Source organism: Ischnura elegans, chromosome 5 (genome assembly GCF_921293095.1).
Source record: "Ischnura elegans chromosome 5, ioIscEleg1.1, whole genome shotgun sequence".
NCBI lineage: Eukaryota > Metazoa > Arthropoda > Insecta > Odonata > Coenagrionidae > Ischnura > Ischnura elegans.
In genome coordinates, this window is record NC_060250.1 from 56,870,851 (window position 1) to 56,887,351 (window position 16,501).

At 35.7% G+C, this 16,501-nt stretch overlaps 3 protein-coding genes across 5 annotated transcripts in view; 1 reads left to right on the forward strand and 2 right to left on the reverse strand.

The window, feature by feature from the left end:
* LOC124158910 (PHD finger protein rhinoceros) overlaps positions 1–5,293 on the reverse strand; it is a 61,151-nt gene extending 55,858 nt beyond the window's left edge. For both annotated transcript variants that reach the window (XM_046534325.1, XM_046534324.1), the window contains exons 1-4: positions 5,153–5,293; positions 4,253–4,309; positions 4,041–4,132; positions 3,002–3,282 (exon numbers count right to left, since the gene is read on the reverse strand). In XM_046534325.1, the coding sequence (XP_046390281.1) occupies positions 3,002–3,282; positions 4,041–4,092 (333 nt within the window). In that variant the 5' untranslated portion in view covers positions 4,093–4,132; positions 4,253–4,309; positions 5,153–5,293. The remainder of the gene's footprint in view (positions 1–3,001; positions 3,283–4,040; positions 4,133–4,252; positions 4,310–5,152) is intronic.
* The window catches only part of LOC124158914 (NTF2-related export protein), a 79,168-nt gene extending 72,689 nt beyond the window's left edge, over positions 1–6,479 (forward strand). Inside the window, exons 1-4 of one of the 2 annotated variants that reach the window (XM_046534333.1) lie at positions 5,382–5,587; positions 5,658–5,802; positions 5,892–6,054; positions 6,130–6,479. In XM_046534333.1, coding sequence (XP_046390289.1) covers positions 5,492–5,587; positions 5,658–5,802; positions 5,892–6,054; positions 6,130–6,160 — 435 coding nt within the window. In that variant the 5' untranslated portion in view covers positions 5,382–5,491 and the 3' untranslated portion in view covers positions 6,161–6,479. Of the gene's footprint in view, positions 1–5,381; positions 5,588–5,657; positions 5,803–5,891; positions 6,055–6,129 lie in introns of those variants that run through there. The other variant, XM_046534334.1, reaches the window with a different exon arrangement.
* The window catches only part of LOC124158913 (BTB/POZ domain-containing protein KCTD20), a 36,669-nt gene continuing 26,406 nt past the window's right edge, over positions 6,239–16,501 (reverse strand). Inside the window, exon 7 of the mRNA XM_046534331.1 lies at positions 6,239–7,250. Coding sequence (XP_046390287.1) covers positions 6,939–7,250 — 312 coding nt within the window. The 3' untranslated portion in view covers positions 6,239–6,938. The remainder of the gene's footprint in view (positions 7,251–16,501) is intronic.

The window sequence follows — 16,501 nt, forward strand, 5'->3', positions numbered from 1 at the left end:
TTTTACGAGACCCTATGGTGTTGGCTCTCGCCATTGCGAGGGTTTCACCGCCGGAAGACTTTCATCAAGACTCCTTAACCTCTGTAATTGCTAGCGATCTGTTAGAAATGAAGTTAATGGAGTGCTCAGTCTAAAATTTATGTGGTAAACTGTCGTTCGATAAATATAATGATTGACGAAACAATGCTTTGCATGATTTTTATTGAGTGCGGCGCTTATAAATTGCTTGAATAGTTAGTCGTTATTTGAGTAAGGAAATTTAGTGATGCAAAAAAACATCGCCTTTCGCCTGGATTTATGCTTACGTTTATTGGATAGATGATTATCTGTCGCCGCACCACTCCTGTTCCTGTATATCTGTTCGCAACAGGTATATTGGCTATTATTTGCTCCACCTCCGGTAAAGCGACAATTCGCTATAGCGAGTGTTTATTAGTGCACCGTGGGGTGTCGTTATATCGAGGTTACACTGTATATTTGTATGACTGCGTGAGAGGTGAACATGAGTTTCAACAACTGGAATAGATTGCGAAGAAATAGCAGAGAAAGTGAGCAAAGAGAATTTCACTACCGAGATATTACTATTTACGTAGTACCCTATATGGATACCTTGGCATCTTTCTTTTGGTCTCCATCATATTTATATTGTAGCTACCAATTGCCAATTCCAAGCGAGGAAATACATGGATAAAAAGTGATACTGAGAGCTTACTATAGTTTGGCCATTATAAGTAGGAACTTGTGAAATTAAACCTATGGCTAATAATAGAATGCTAGCTAGCACAGGGTCATCGATCGTGGCAGACATCTTGTAGCCTGTATCCCAGTGTATGGTGGTACTCAAAGTGATTTTAATTGGTCATAATTTGTACTGTTTTTCATAATAGCCAGGAAGAATATGTGTTCAAGAAAAGCAAAAATAGGCTCCATACTCAGCAGGGCAACCCAAGAAGATTCTATTTGGGTTAGTTTGCAGCATAAACAAATGATCCTCGTAATATGATCAACAACAAGGTTGATGCCAATTGTCACAGAAAAATGATTTATGAATTATGAGATATTCTAAATCTTATCTGAAATGTCAATAATAATTGTTATGAACAACTGCATTTTCGGCAAGATAGTGTACGTCTCACCAGACATATCTTACATCAGAATTGCATCATCCTACATTTTGAGTGCTCAACACAGTCATTAACATCCAGATTGAAAAGTGAAATTTTGAACAAGAAATCGTAAAGCAGGGAGCTTGCCCAGTAATTTTATAGTGATAATAATATTTTTTTTCAATAATAAAAATTTCAAGGATGCATTTATGATTATAAGCATTAAAATGATTACGGTATTTGACAATAGCTAATTTATTTTAATTTCTTTTCCAAATCACCCATATTTGTAAAGATTACAACATGATGGAACAAAAAAAATTTAAGTGAAAAACATTGAAATATCTGTGCAATTTATGATTGTACAAGACATCAGCTGTTATTATCTTCACCCAACAGAAGTCATTGGTGAAATATTATGCTTGCAAACTTAATGCATCTTTGATGTGAGGTTATTTCCTGAAAAAGGTATTGTTGTTCCCTATATGTACGGCAAAATCAACCCAGAAGTGTACATTCATAGAATATTCTTTGGTAGTCAAGAATACATATCCTGTAATTACCAATGGCATAAAATTCATGATTAGGTGTTACCGTATTTTTTTGTAGTTTTTCAATGCAAATGAGAAGAGCCAGCATTAAAGAAATTCAAGCAATATCTGGTGTAAATAATAATTACCAACAAGCAGCTTCAGAAAATAAGTGCAGTACTTGTTGACATATCGTGATGCACACTAACATGCATTAACCTACATTACCAATGCATAAATATGTCATACACGCAGTGGCCAAATAAAGGTGATGTACACATGCAAAGTTGCTTGTTAATACAATTATAAATACAAAACTTACATTTTTTGACAAACAGTTTTTTCAATAAAGGAAAATTATAATAGGTTGACCATATTAACTGACGTAAATAAAAGCTGCCATTTTTGCTACACACAGTACCTCACCCTACTTCATCCAACGTGCATCAAAGGCTACTACTGATTAGCTGACTGTTAAACAGCCAAGTGATAATTAATGACAGCCAAACTACAACACAATGTCCATAAAAATATCGCAAAGAAAGGATTTCTCAGCTAATAGTTCAGTAAATTTTAATCATTAAACTATATATAGACTATAAAAAGGCAGTAGCTGCCTATTTTCAAATTACATTGAAACCAAACAAAAGAAATCTACATGGCAACAATTCTAGTATTTTATGAAGTACCTCAAACTGATAACAGAGTAGAAAAAGGTTAGCTTTTATTTCAGTCAAAGAAACATTAACTAAAAGGGTTTTTTGTAAGGTATTATGAGATGTCAACTTTAAAGCAGGCAAAAAAAATTAGCACCAAACTCAACATTAAAAAGAAAAATGTAAACAAAAGATGTTTCAGTCAAGCTAAAATGTTATTTTGACATTGAAATTGCCATTATGGCACTTCCAGCACAGTAGAAACCTATGTCACAAGAATAAAAAACCTGCCTCATTAGAGCGCACGAATGAATTCATTCCAATGCATCCATAACTGCTACAAGAATAATTATCATTAAGTAAGTCTGAGTCAGACTTCAACTTGAACTTAGCCTCAAAGCAAATTAGGAGCATTCTCAGCATTAGTATAGATGCACATCTATTCCTAGCATTTCACACACTCGCAAAAAAGTAACTTCAGCCATGCTTTTTCTAAACTCATTCACTTGTTTTTACCAACAATGGAGTGAATGCCACTCAACCAGGAGCTACTAGCTAAACTATGTTTCACTCAATAAACTGAATAATATGATGATAATACGAGGATGTTCAGCCAATTACAAGCAGGAAGTGAGTTCTTACACGAAGTCTAAGTACTATTTTGCAGACATAACCAGGAATAGTGAGTCAGGGCAAAAGAGTACATTACCTCAGCAGGGGCTTCTGTAGCACTTCGGTTGTAGATGCTTTTGAGATCGTTAATGGGCCGAGTCCAAACGGAGCCATCCCCACCACCACTGCCATCCCCATTCCCTCCTTTGCCATTTCCACTTCCTCCTCCTCCGCTACTCCCCCCTCCCCCTGAGGAGGGACACCCAGTGACAGAAGAAGACCTCTCCGGCGTCCCCTTCGCCTCTGACGCTGCTGACCCCCTCCCTTCCTCCTCCTCAACCGGACTCCTTGGCCGGCACTTGCGTCTCTTTGTCGGCACTAAATAAGATTGGACAGGAGATTTAAGCATCACGGAATTCATTTTGGAAGTACACAATTAAACAGCATAGGAATTTCAGTCACTACTTCCCTCAGAGACTGTTTCAGTTTCAAAATACAATGATTACTCAACTTGACAAAAACCAAACTAGAAAACATTCAAACAAATATTTACATGATTTTTTTTTAGCAAATTCATTATGTAAGATAGTAGGAAAGATTAATTAATTAAGATTGAATTAGAACTTAAGAGAACCAAATTAAACAACGGAGTAAGTAATCATACACACAAGAGTTAAGTTCAAGAAACAATTCATGAAAAAAAACTGAAAATTCAGTGCATGGCTTAACACATGGTAATCAAGAGCCCAGAAGAGTCATAAAAGTAAGAATTCAACTAGGGTAGAGTACTTGCTAAAAAAAAGTTTAATTCGCCCTGCAGACCCTTATTACCAGATTGATGAAATCAGCAGTCAAGAAGTTAATTAAAATATATATCTAATAGGTTGAGGTGATACTCATGCATTACGTTTTTGAGCTAGATATTGGAGAAGAGCCACAATTTAATTCAGATGACAGCAAATTGAGCCTGTCCTTTAGATCAATTAAATTGTCCAATATGACTACATGCTTCCCATTTCGGGGGCTATCTCCCATGAAGTTCATGGATATGCATGTCACAGATAACAAATCACCTTAGAAGTAACATACAATTAGTAATTTCTAAAATATTTCCTTTTAGTAAATAGTTGTCATACCTGTGCCATCTTCCACAGATTTATTAAGTTGCCGTTTTACCCGCTGTGACATCCTGAGCCAAATGTTATGTTTGGGAGCAAGACCTCACAACCTTAGAGAGAAAAAAAGGGGTCATTAACATAAACTAGTCTTATTTCATAGGCATATTTTAAGTGACAAAAGGAATATATTGTTTCATTTGCTTTGGGTAAGCTATAAAAAATATACTCACTACATAGCTGAAGTTGTGTGGTCTACCTAATGGAGGCGCAACGAAGATTCGTTGTATCTACAACAAAATAGAAAGCGCCAAGAATAAGTTATAATGACCGATATTAATCACAATTAGTCGGTAAAATCACATTAAATCTAATACAATGATTGAATATCAGCAATATTTCAGTGAATAGTTACCCCAAACCCACCCAGAATATCTAAAGAATCAACTTAGGACTAAATTGACCTAACAGAAGAACACTTGTTAACACATTTGCGAGACACGAAATTGAAAAAAAATTGTCTCCCGGATGTTTAAAATGTCGCTTTATGCGATTTAGAGAAGTTAAAATTTCCACTAAATACAATTACAGCACTAATATTCCACTAAAGAAGTACAATTGGCTATAACGAATGTCCTTTCCACTAGCTAAATACCGATGTAAACATTGACACTTCATACTCACATATTACCCCCATTTCGGGCATAAGTTGGTAATCTAATCACAATAATAACATATAAAAACAAAAAAACACTTCTCAAAACACAATTCCCACACAATTCTTCCGTCATACACACATAACTATTAAACACAAAATTGTATCACGGTTACTTACAAGACTAACAACACTGACAACACAGATGGCAGCACTCGCGGCGACATTTCATTAATCTTTCGCATCCCTGATAAATGAGAAGAACCGACTAACTTAACTTGATTAGCACTCCAAACATGTATATTCTAACGGTGCAACACTGACACTTCATTTTGCACTAGTAGAAACTTCCTCTTACACAGTAAACACTACATTCGGAATGTATTATCTCGAGAACGGCTCCGTGTCTCACTGTCATCAGAATAACCAACATGTCCTCATTAGAAATTCAGCCTCCCACACTGCAACAGCTACTTACCTCGCGGGGCACCTCCGAGGGTCTATCACACCTAGAAGTGTTGTAGACGTTTGTCGCCCAAGGTAATGAGTCTCCGGGTCCAAAAACACGGCAAATTAATTACATAAAACTGGATGCGAGCGTTTGGCGCCATCATGCCTGAAAAAATAACTGTAGAAGTTCAGGTCACGTGATCTTGACACGAGATCTCGCGAGATATTTGAGAAATCGTGCGCATATGGGCGTTTATTTGTTTTATTCATAGCGAAGAAGTTCATGTGTATCTGCTGTGTTATTTTGAATTTGGTTTGCTTGTCACGGTGTATCATTACTAAATAGAGTTATACCTGATCCTCAGATATGGATCAGGAACACAAAGTGAAAGTGGATGATGCCTGTCGTGCAGCAGATGAATTTACGAAACTGTATTATGAAAGCCTGGACCGAAGACGACATGTAATTGTCATTCACTTGCTGTCTATCATTGCTTTCAGTTCAGTTGGAGTAATTCTTAATTTTTCTGCAGCTTATGTCAAAATTTTACTTGGATACCGGTGTAATGGTGTGGAACGGTAATGGCGCTGTTGGTAAAGAAATGATCCAAAAGCTATTTATGGAACTACCGGCATCTGAGAGCAGCTTAACATCGATGGATTCTCACCCAATGCTTGGTAATATAATTTTTTCGAGGGATTTGAATCTCTTGTGGCAAAAGTATTCTCTCTCTTGGATTACTTAATGCCAAAGCTCTAATTTGCAGACGCTGCTGTTGGTACGCAACAAACTGTGCTCATCCAAGTAGCGGGATTTATAAAGTTTCAAGATAAACTTGGCCTACCGTTTCAGCAGAATTTTATGGTTACTGCGGAAGGAGATAAGTGGAAAATTGTGAATGACTGCTTCCGATTCCAAGAAGTTGTAGAGTAAGTGTTTGGTACTGAAATTCATCATAAGGAATTCCTTACCGAATTTTTCGTTTATTTAGTTTTCTGTTTCAGGTCATTGGGCGGTGGAAAGCCCAAATTCTGATTATATTGATGGAAATCGTTCGATTTTCACTCAGTGCCATGTCATGCAGTCGGTGTGTCATAATCAAGGACATTGAAGTGTTTTTCTCGACTTTTATTTACCGTGCATAGAAAAAATTTACAAAATGGATCAAATACAAAAAGAAGCTTATTTTCACACGCTTGAGTTGAGCTGTGTGTACTCAACATTGAGCAGTAACAAGAAATGTAATGATTAGTTATCTTGCATCAAGGTAACCCATTGAATCAGCGCAGACTAACCAATTAAAAAATACTAAACTAATATTTTATAAATAAATGATAAAACTTAATGAAAGCTACCTTCACTTGTGTTTCACTTGCCATTTTTCATCAAGCACCAAGCATAACTTAGGTAGAACACACTTGCACACTAACATGAGTAGTACATACATTGAGTTTGTGCGTACTTTTCAATAACTGTAATGCAGTACAAATACAATTTCATGTATGAGATATTTTTAAGGGTAACCCATCTCTGTCACTGGACCTCACATGATACTGTGTAAAACCTACTCCCAGGAAACTTGATAACTTATTATGTTTTAAGGGAGCATACCACATTAAAATAGTGATGTGAACATGGATAGCAGACGTATAGTACATGGATAACACACACCACTGATGTTAAAATGCTTCAATTACAAGTAGCATTACCAACTGAAGCATTATAGGCAGAAATCATTTATGGGACATGTATGTACATGACCACATTTCATGACTCAAAAATTTAACAAATTTTATGCTGTGTCTCAGCATTATTAATCTTCAGGCGGGAGGTGGACTTCAGGGTATGGTTCATTTGCTTGTGGTAGAGGGGGGACCACGCCTCCAACTGCTCCTTCCTCCCCATCTACACCACCCCGAAGTAAATGACGACGTATTAAGTGGTGGTTATGGTTGCTAGGAGGAGATGGGGCCCCACCCACAAGTCCATCCCCTCCACTGATGTTATTGCCTCCTGGGCTGACATTCACTCCAGCAGCTCCTATTGGTCCTCCGCTTGAGTCTAACTCAAGTGCTGGATCTGCAGTTGCCTCAGCCAAGTTAGTAACAGACTTGGACTTCACACACTAGAAATAAATACAGCAGAGTATTATATTTGAATTGGATTCAACATATTGATTGAGGTTAAAATTAATTTTCAGCTTTATTCTGTGAAGTTTCATTTCATGAGACTAACATGCTTACACTAAAGATGGGAATTTCTACATGTTACTTAAAAAAAATTAAAACATTCTTTGATAACCTAATTATTTATTACACCATGATAATATGGACATATTTCATATGATTAGAATTTCATTACAGTAAAATACGGGGGACTGCATTAATGAAATCAGAACAAGTCAATTGCACAATTATTTTCAAGATTTGATATTGCTATCATGGTGGGGAGTGTTAAAAACATATCATGAACCATGGCAAGGATATAGCTTATTTTGGGTGCAGTCCAATGAACGCTACAAATGCTCCAGAGCACTACCACCCTGAAAACTCCTGAGCATTGGTTCTTTTTGCTATCAGTGCAATGGGTCTTTTGCTCTTATACTGGTTTAGAGTGTTTGCAGGGAAGTTCTTGGCAGCTTAACACAGAATAAACACATACATAAGTACATAATAAGAGATAAACACAGAATTGAAACAAAATATTTGGCATATATTAATATTGTAACGGGTTATACATATTATTTAATGGGTGAAAATGAGTTAATTATGGATATTGTTGGAAACCAGAATGAAAGCTCTAACTCCCATACCATATTAAAGTTGTATTGAAAGCTTGCAGCATGAGCATATATTTTCTGCTTGCAGTTTTTAGTTTGGCATACACTGATAATCTTTTCATTTTGATCCCTGTCCTCTTTTTTGCATTCTTATTCTTTATTTTAGACATATTATTCGTGGTCTTCAGTAGTGCCTAAATCCACGTGTTTTTTGACAATTTTTTAATGACTTCAATCAGACTGAAGTTAAAAACTCTTTTGATAAATTGCAAATAGAGGATTGGTTCTTAAATCATGAATAATTTTTGCGTAAATATGAAATTAGTTCTTTCCTCAGCCCTGATGCAATGAAAAAAACTCAAGCTTCCCAGCCACTGAACGCACTTTACATACTATATTTTACTTATGCTTTTGCGCACACAATTGTGACAAATGAACTCCAAAATTTTTTGGCCTGATATTTTCCAGATTGAAACTTAACACATAAAAGCTCCCCATATAACTATATCCAAGACAAGTTTTCGCAGCCTGGGTACACTTTCGTTAGTGATTAAGTTGCTTACCTCCCACACTAACCAAGCTGAGCAAGTTAGACTGTACTTGCAGTTATATAAACACAAACACTCATTTTAAAAACATGACAGCCGACAAAAACAAAAAAAAAAACATCTCATTTTCGTTGTAACTTATTCCACTTATTGGCTATTAATTCTTAAAGTCAGCGAAACTTTTCAAGAAAAATAATTATTAAACTTTTTACCCACCACAAATTGGGATGAAATGTATTGAGAAAGTTAAATACTTCTACTTTACAGAGTACATGGACATATTATATGAAATCTGGGATAAAATATTGAAAATGTTATAAAAATAGAGTATTTTGCAGGGTACTCTCTCATCACTTGGATCATATTTAAAATATGATGTAATTATCACATGCACCTTCCAATTAATAAAAATGCATACTTGAGTTGTAAGCAAAATGATGAAAAATAGCAAATTTACTAGTCACAAAGGCTATAGGCCAATTTTTGGATTCTATACAAAATAACGTAAGTAACATGATAGCATAAACATCTAGATATTTAAATATTTGTACCTTATAGAGCCCACTGGAGATAATGAACTTCCTTTTTTTCTCAAACATAAATTTATGACAGGTAAAAAAATGAAAACAATGAACCACATCTCACATAACGAGACTTCTCTAATAGTTCTACATAAATCTGATCATGTCTCCCACTTAAAACTTAGCTCAACTAATTTAAAATTTATATCTGTAATTAAGAATTTAAAGTTAATATATTTTAATTTGGAAGTGTGAAGAAACCAATCAATATACATATATATGGACTAACATGATCATTATCGGTTTCTGGGATTGCAGCTGACGGATTTTAAGAATTGCATACAACAAGTATGATAGTTTTTATTAATATTTAATGTAAGCTATAGTGAAAAATGAACATAAAAAGTATATAATGAATTTCTACATGAATGAGGTCCATACAACCTTAATCATCAATCTCATTTACAAATAAAAATTCTTTCCATGTTGTGAGAATCCACTAAAAGAATGTAATAGATGCTGCATTAACAGCTACATAATCATGAACACCTCTACTCAAAATATTAATCGAAAGAGAGAGACATATGTTCTTGGGCTCCAGTATTGTTTCATTATATTTTCACTATAATTTCCCTGCAGCTGGTATGCTTTGGTGAGTAGAGTCATCAGGTTTTGGGAATGTAAACCATCGAGCTTAAGTAAGTTGGATTGTCAAGCATTCAAATGTCTAACTAGGAAAATTACATGTTTTCTCATGGTAGTTCAGAACAGGTTGTGAGACTTCAAACAGCTATTTAAATGAAATTTTGGAGTTTTGGCCAATTTAAGGAGCCAATTGATATCACCTACAAGTAAATGGTCGTTAAAAAAACCTACCTCCCTGCTCCAATCTCAATTATAATTTAAAAAAATCAGCAACTGCACATATCCTTATGCAAAAAAAGAAAATTAACTTTTGTAACAATCCAATTATTTGAGATTTTTACTTTCACAATTTCCTTTTTTTGTGCATGAAAGCTACTTCCCAAATACTATAGTAGCAGAAGGAAAATATCTTCAGAAAATTTCATGCTAATTGATCTAATTTGTTCAAAACTTTAGGAAGCTTCTAAATTTTGTAATTAATTAATTTATAAATACATTCAGGCTTTTGTGCTCTATATTTGAGATCCATACGTGTCCCTGCCTAAGTTGTTAGCGTATGTTTATAGGGCATGCTAACTTCCTACTCGTCCCAGAACAAGGCTCGGAGAGAGATATGCCACGAGGTGGCAAGTCAAAACACTACGCAGAGGAATTTTCAAACGTTCCGAATTTCTTGTTTTCCATGTTTCTGGATTCCAGAGTTGAGGTCCTTAACTGTATGGAACTTGGTTGATTGCTCACAACATACTTTCATTAAATCATATCAGTCTTCCGCCCACATACCTTGGTGTCAACACAGGTGAGAGACATAAATGTCAAACTGCCATCATCATTTTGTCTCCCCTTATCTTTTTCAAATTGTAAGATAATCATTGTCTTTAATGAGGTCTTCTCATTGGCTCATAGTTTAAGACAGGTAAGTAGAAACAAGATTTGCAGCTATGTGATATAAACTATTCAGTCTGAGTAGTGCAATCAAGGAATAGAAAATGTTTGTAGTCAAAAGAAATTTCTATTTCCCAAATAATGTCAAGTGAAATTTTCTTTCTACATTAAGTTTCCACTACATTACAGTAATTCAAATATAAATTTAAAAGAATAGGGTTTTATGAATAGCTCAAGAGAGTTGTGTGTATTTTCATAAAAAACCTCAACAGAATAATTTGAGATCTGCCGACAAGATCTTTTTCTTGAATATATATAACAAATAACATGAAATTCTTAACATATAAAACATGACTACTGTTGACACAATATTTGTATCTCCCATGAATACTAAACTATGCATTGAAATGAGATTGATACTGCTCTTGCACTCACAAAATCTAAAACCAAGAATGAAAACTGACTGACCTCTCCCTATACCTTAAAAAAATAGATTTACTTTAGGTCAGTATTGCCATTGGCAAGTGAATTCTTCCATCATCTGTAGAGACATGGGATGATTTTATTAACCCAGAGTGGATTAATACTTCACAAAAAAACTTTAGTCTCTACATTTGCCTGATAATAAAAATGAATTATTGGCGTCTTTCCGCATGGAATAGGGACAGTTGTAATCCATGTAATGCTGTGTACTTATCTTTCAAAAATGGTACTACTTCAGGTCAATTTTATTCTTAATTACATACAAGGCCTTAATAAAAACGCTAGGATTCATTATCAAGAGAAGGAAAAGTTGTCAAAGGACATATTATGTAAACAAATGTTACTCCATCTCACTAAATTATCATTTAATATGTAAAATTCCATCTCTGCCGTCTGTTGAAACATAATGACATCAATAGATTCCTTCATTCATGATTAATAATCCATTCTTAATATACGAAAAACGTCCACTTCGGCTGATTTAGATTTATCCAAGCTTGTATCGCACCGCTCTTTAAATATCGATCGCATTTGGTAGGGCTATGACGGAGTCGCCCGTCCCCCCCCCCCTCTTTCCCCAAACGGTACAGGGATGACGACGATTAACTGTACTACCTAATAGCCTAGCATTACTTACAATTGACACCACAACAAATCTTGGATATACTACATTGTAAGGTAAGGCAACAGAAAGGCTTCAAGGGGTGGGAAATATTAAACATGCCATCGTACCTGATGGCTAATGCATAACTCATACGCATTTAAAGCCTTATTTCAAAATCGATGAGATCCAATCGTAGAACATTCTTTCAAAAGAATAACATATTCTAACAAATAACCGTAGCTGAAATTATAACACGACTACAACCGATAGAGATCAGTTACCTCTTCGGAACTAGTTGGAAAAAATAAAGATACCACGCATATGCGTATCAAAACAAACGATTGCGTCATCTTTCAGTGAACGTTCCGCACAATTTGCCGACGTCGCGTACAATTACAGAATAGATAACTGAAAGCATATTAACAGCTGGTTACAATTGCGATGAATTTTTGGGTAATATAACTGTAAGGTACAGCCTCAAGATTGACTCAGTAGTTTTTAAATGTATGCAGGGCTGATATAGAGCATTATTTTATTGGTGCTCACTAAGTGCCAACCTACAGTAATTCTGTGACGTGAGTATAAACCTATATTCACATTCATACAGCTGTCTAACCATCTCTACCCTTAATACTTAATAACCACGGGAGGAGAATACAAATGTAGGTCTACGCCCACACACAGCGTCAGCTGATCGAAAGCGAATACACTCGTTAAGATGGCCGACGCGGATATCAAGGAATTGATTGGAGATGAAGCGGTCACACCTTCGCGGGGAAACATAGCTTCTCCCACCAAGGAAGTTGTGGGAACTTGCTTAAACTTGGATTGAATTGTGAGAACTAAATAAAACTTTTGGGATAACTGCACTGCAACAATTTGCGTGCATTTTAACTCTTAAATTAATACCATTTAATCAATCGTAAGATCGAAGGTTGCGGCTGACTGACTACAATAAATTATTAAATTCGTCGAAAATACAAGCTTAAAATTCGCACAAGAATTCCTGTGTCTGCACCCAAAAATGCACCGAACGACTATCTCCGCGGGGAATCGCTCATTGAGTGCCTAATAAAAACCAAGCCTTCCTAATGCGATCGTCCGCAGAATAGACGCTAATCTCATAATCATGCAAACACTATCATCATCAAAGGCGTATATTAATCACCGAAAAGTATCTGCGTCCACAGATACGTCTAACTTTATCACAAATCATCCCCGAAAACCTGGCTGTCGGCGCAGGATACAGGGCTACGGCCAACGCGGGCCAACGAGGACTACTCAATCAATAGTGTCTCGGGCAAATCGCTTCCGTTCTACCCCTGTAGAGATTCGCTCGAAGGATGGGCTCCGGCAGACAAAATACAATGATAATGATATTTCATGCACAATTAAATTTCACTCGTGAATAATATAAACCAACATCGACATAAGTATAATTCAAAGTAGAAACATCTCATGGCGTAATTAATGGATTACCCTCGTTTGAAAGGCACATTAATTTACGTTTCTCTCGAGGGTGTTATTTTTTAAATCAAAGGTAGAACCACATCTCTAAAGCAATCTTAACATCAATGCAATGCAGTAATCAATAAAGTCAAATAATTCGTCTGCGAAATTAAGCTACTTTGTGTACCTACCTATTGATAATTTCCTAATTTTATTTTCAGGTCGAACGGGATGGGTATAAATAATCAGTATTTACATATTCATATAATTTTCCCATATAAAAATGCTATTTTTTGTACCTATAGCTGAATTACACATATTTTCAGGCATATGGAAACACTCAAGTATTTGAGCAGGATTAATCATTTTCCTTTGAAAGTAAAATTGAATAGAAATGAAATATAAAAAATAATCCACATAAAGCCATATGAGACATTCTTTGCAGGAAATTAGGATGGAATAGGGGTACTATGCACGACAATATTAAATGAATCCTTCAATGCAGCCGAAATTCGCCCAAAAATTTACTGAATACTCCACAGAAAAGATAAAGAAATAGGAGGCTTGAATTGTCTAAATTAGTGTAATAAGAAGTTATCTGAACTCCTGCTCACCCCTAATTTTCTCTGAAAACGTTCCGAATCAGCCATAAATATTTGGATTACTGAATCTGACAGTGTAGTAGAAAGAGTAACTTACGCAGACATTTTCCAAATAATTGTAAGTCAGCTCGATTAGGTACTGAAATATGCCTCTATTGTCATTAATTCACAATGAGCTGACTTCATTTCAGTGTAAATTAACATAAGGCGCCCTAAATCCATCTTTAACTTACTCTCACTGACTACAAACAAGCAAGCTTTGGCCAAAAATTAAGATACCATTTGATTTTCCTTATGTTAAGCCATCATCAGCAGACATAAACATTTACTTATGATAATTGTTCCACTTTTTATTTAAAACATTCTTCCAGTCATAATCAACAGAAAATTCAAGATCTTGATCCTATCACAGCTGAGAACTGAGATAGTGACTTATAATGATCACCATCACCCTCCAATGTGATATGATTTTTTTATTGTATCCTTTTAACTTCTCTGTAAAAATAACATTAGCTTAGCAAACTTACTTAAAGACGATGTTTTAAGTATGGATGAAATTTTAAGTATAAAACCTGGAAACAAAAAAATCTAGTTTTGATGAGATTGAACCATTCACCTGCAATGTAGGAAATAGCTCAATTTGTTCACCGAAGTGAATAGTTTATTTTGAATTATGTATTTTGGCAATAATCTGCAGAATATTTCTAACCATTCAGAGTGGTGATGGGATTAATTCTTTGACTGCAAATCTTGGGATAATGGGTTTGATATTTCATAGCCCAAGACATACATGCACATCATGCTCTATTTGAGTAGTCCCTGGAAAACCTGAAAAAACTCAGTATCTTCTGAAAAGCAGAATTTTTAATTTTTTTACACTTAGTACTTTTGACACAAATTCCTCTAACAGGTAAATAGTGGCCGCAAACCTGCCCAACTGTAGTTCCAACCACCCCGATTCAAAGGCACAGAGATAAACCAGCCATATCCAAGATCATTATATCCTAGGCCACAGATATGAGAATCTTATGCACAACCAACCCTCTTTTCTGACCTACCTTTTACTACACCGAGTTTCTAGCTAAAGAACTCAAGGCCAATAGCTATTAGCAACCACAACATTCTAAAGATGTAGGGGTATAATGACCTTGAGTGCAGCACTTTTCTGTTACAGTAAAAGGGGATTTCTCTGAATGCTGGAATCTATCTCTTATTCAAAAGCATTGATCCTATGATGGCACATATTGAATCGATGATATTCCACATTAGAAATTACTCAATAAAAAATGGCCACAGTAGAGGCAATAAGTATAGAATTCAACAAGTGGGGCAGCAGGAAGCTGAGAACTACGGCAACAATTTCAAGTACGCAATCCTTTGCCTGCTGCATTAGAACAACAGCGTAAGGAAACATATGCTCTTTTGATTCAGTAAGGCATCACTGTTGGCCACAGTGATAGCATTGTGAGGGGGAAGGAGGCATGAGAGATTGGGGTAGGGGTGGGTATTTGTTGAGGGGGCCCATTCTAGATACTTTCACAGTCAGTCAATTTTTATGCCGGATAGTCTTTAATTAATTTATCTCAGCAAGAAGATAATCACATTTTTTTAGGAATTTTTCCCATATTACTGAAATACTGGGCATAGAAAGTGAGTGGGGTGGCTTTTTTTGAGGATAATCACACACCTATCTGGTGACAAATGCATGCGACCGACGAGACAAGCACCCTTCTAGAAACCCTCTAATTTACAAACTAATGATATTTTGCTCCCTTCAACTTCACTAATTAGGTTCCACTGCATATGATTTCTCCAAAACTCACTACGCTAATATTATTCATAAACCTCCCATCAATAAGCTGTGGTTTCGGATTGCATTGCCAGCCAGTGAAAGGCTTATCAAAACTCAGTTGTCAACCTCAAATGATGCTTTCCATAGATTTTTCAATGGAACTGTTCCAATGATCTCCGTGATATTTATTTGAACTTTATTTTCTCATAGAATTTATCACAGAGATGAAAATAAATACATACTTCATAGTAAAATTATTACGGAGGCTTTCGGGGTGATTAAATTGATGATTGGTTTCTGGGTAAATTCCATGTCGACTCATTTTTGGTGGACGACAGTTTAGGGCGTATTCCAGCTCCCCTCTTCGCGTCCAAATGATCTGTAGAGCTGCAATTCTTTATGTATAAGGCTAGTCAGACACACACTGATTCTCTTCGCCTCCATAGACTGGATAGGATGCTTGACGTTCAGAAAAGATAGTACCGTGTCCGAATCTCTGCATCTCTCGAGAAAAGCCAAAGAAGACAGACGTTTAAATTTCTTCTTCCTCAGCCTCTCAAATATTCTACTACTCTTGAAAATCTCCTCCCAGGAGAGGTAGATAAAATTACTAAGGAGGCTTCCGTGGTGATCAGTAGCACCTGACTAGCCTTATATACAGTAAAACCTCTTTACATCGTAATGGTGGGGACCAAAATTTAGGCAATTTGATATATGGAGGTTCAATATAGAGAGGTTTTAGTGATATGCACCATTTTTTCATATCCTTTGGAAATGTAAGGCACTACTGCCTTTTAAACCATTATATTTATGTGTTTAAATAAACATGCATGCATTAGTGAACACATATTTATTATTTAATGATAACCCAAAGTGAGCGCTATCGCATGACTTTTACCATGATTCAAGAGAAAACGATGTGATCTCTCTTAATTCAACAGTCATTTAAAATTATTAAGATAGTTGGATATTTTTTTTCTTATTTACTGTAAGGTAAGCTCACATATGGAACAAAATGGCCATAACTAATGGTTAACGTGAAAATTACAACATAATTAAGATGTATTA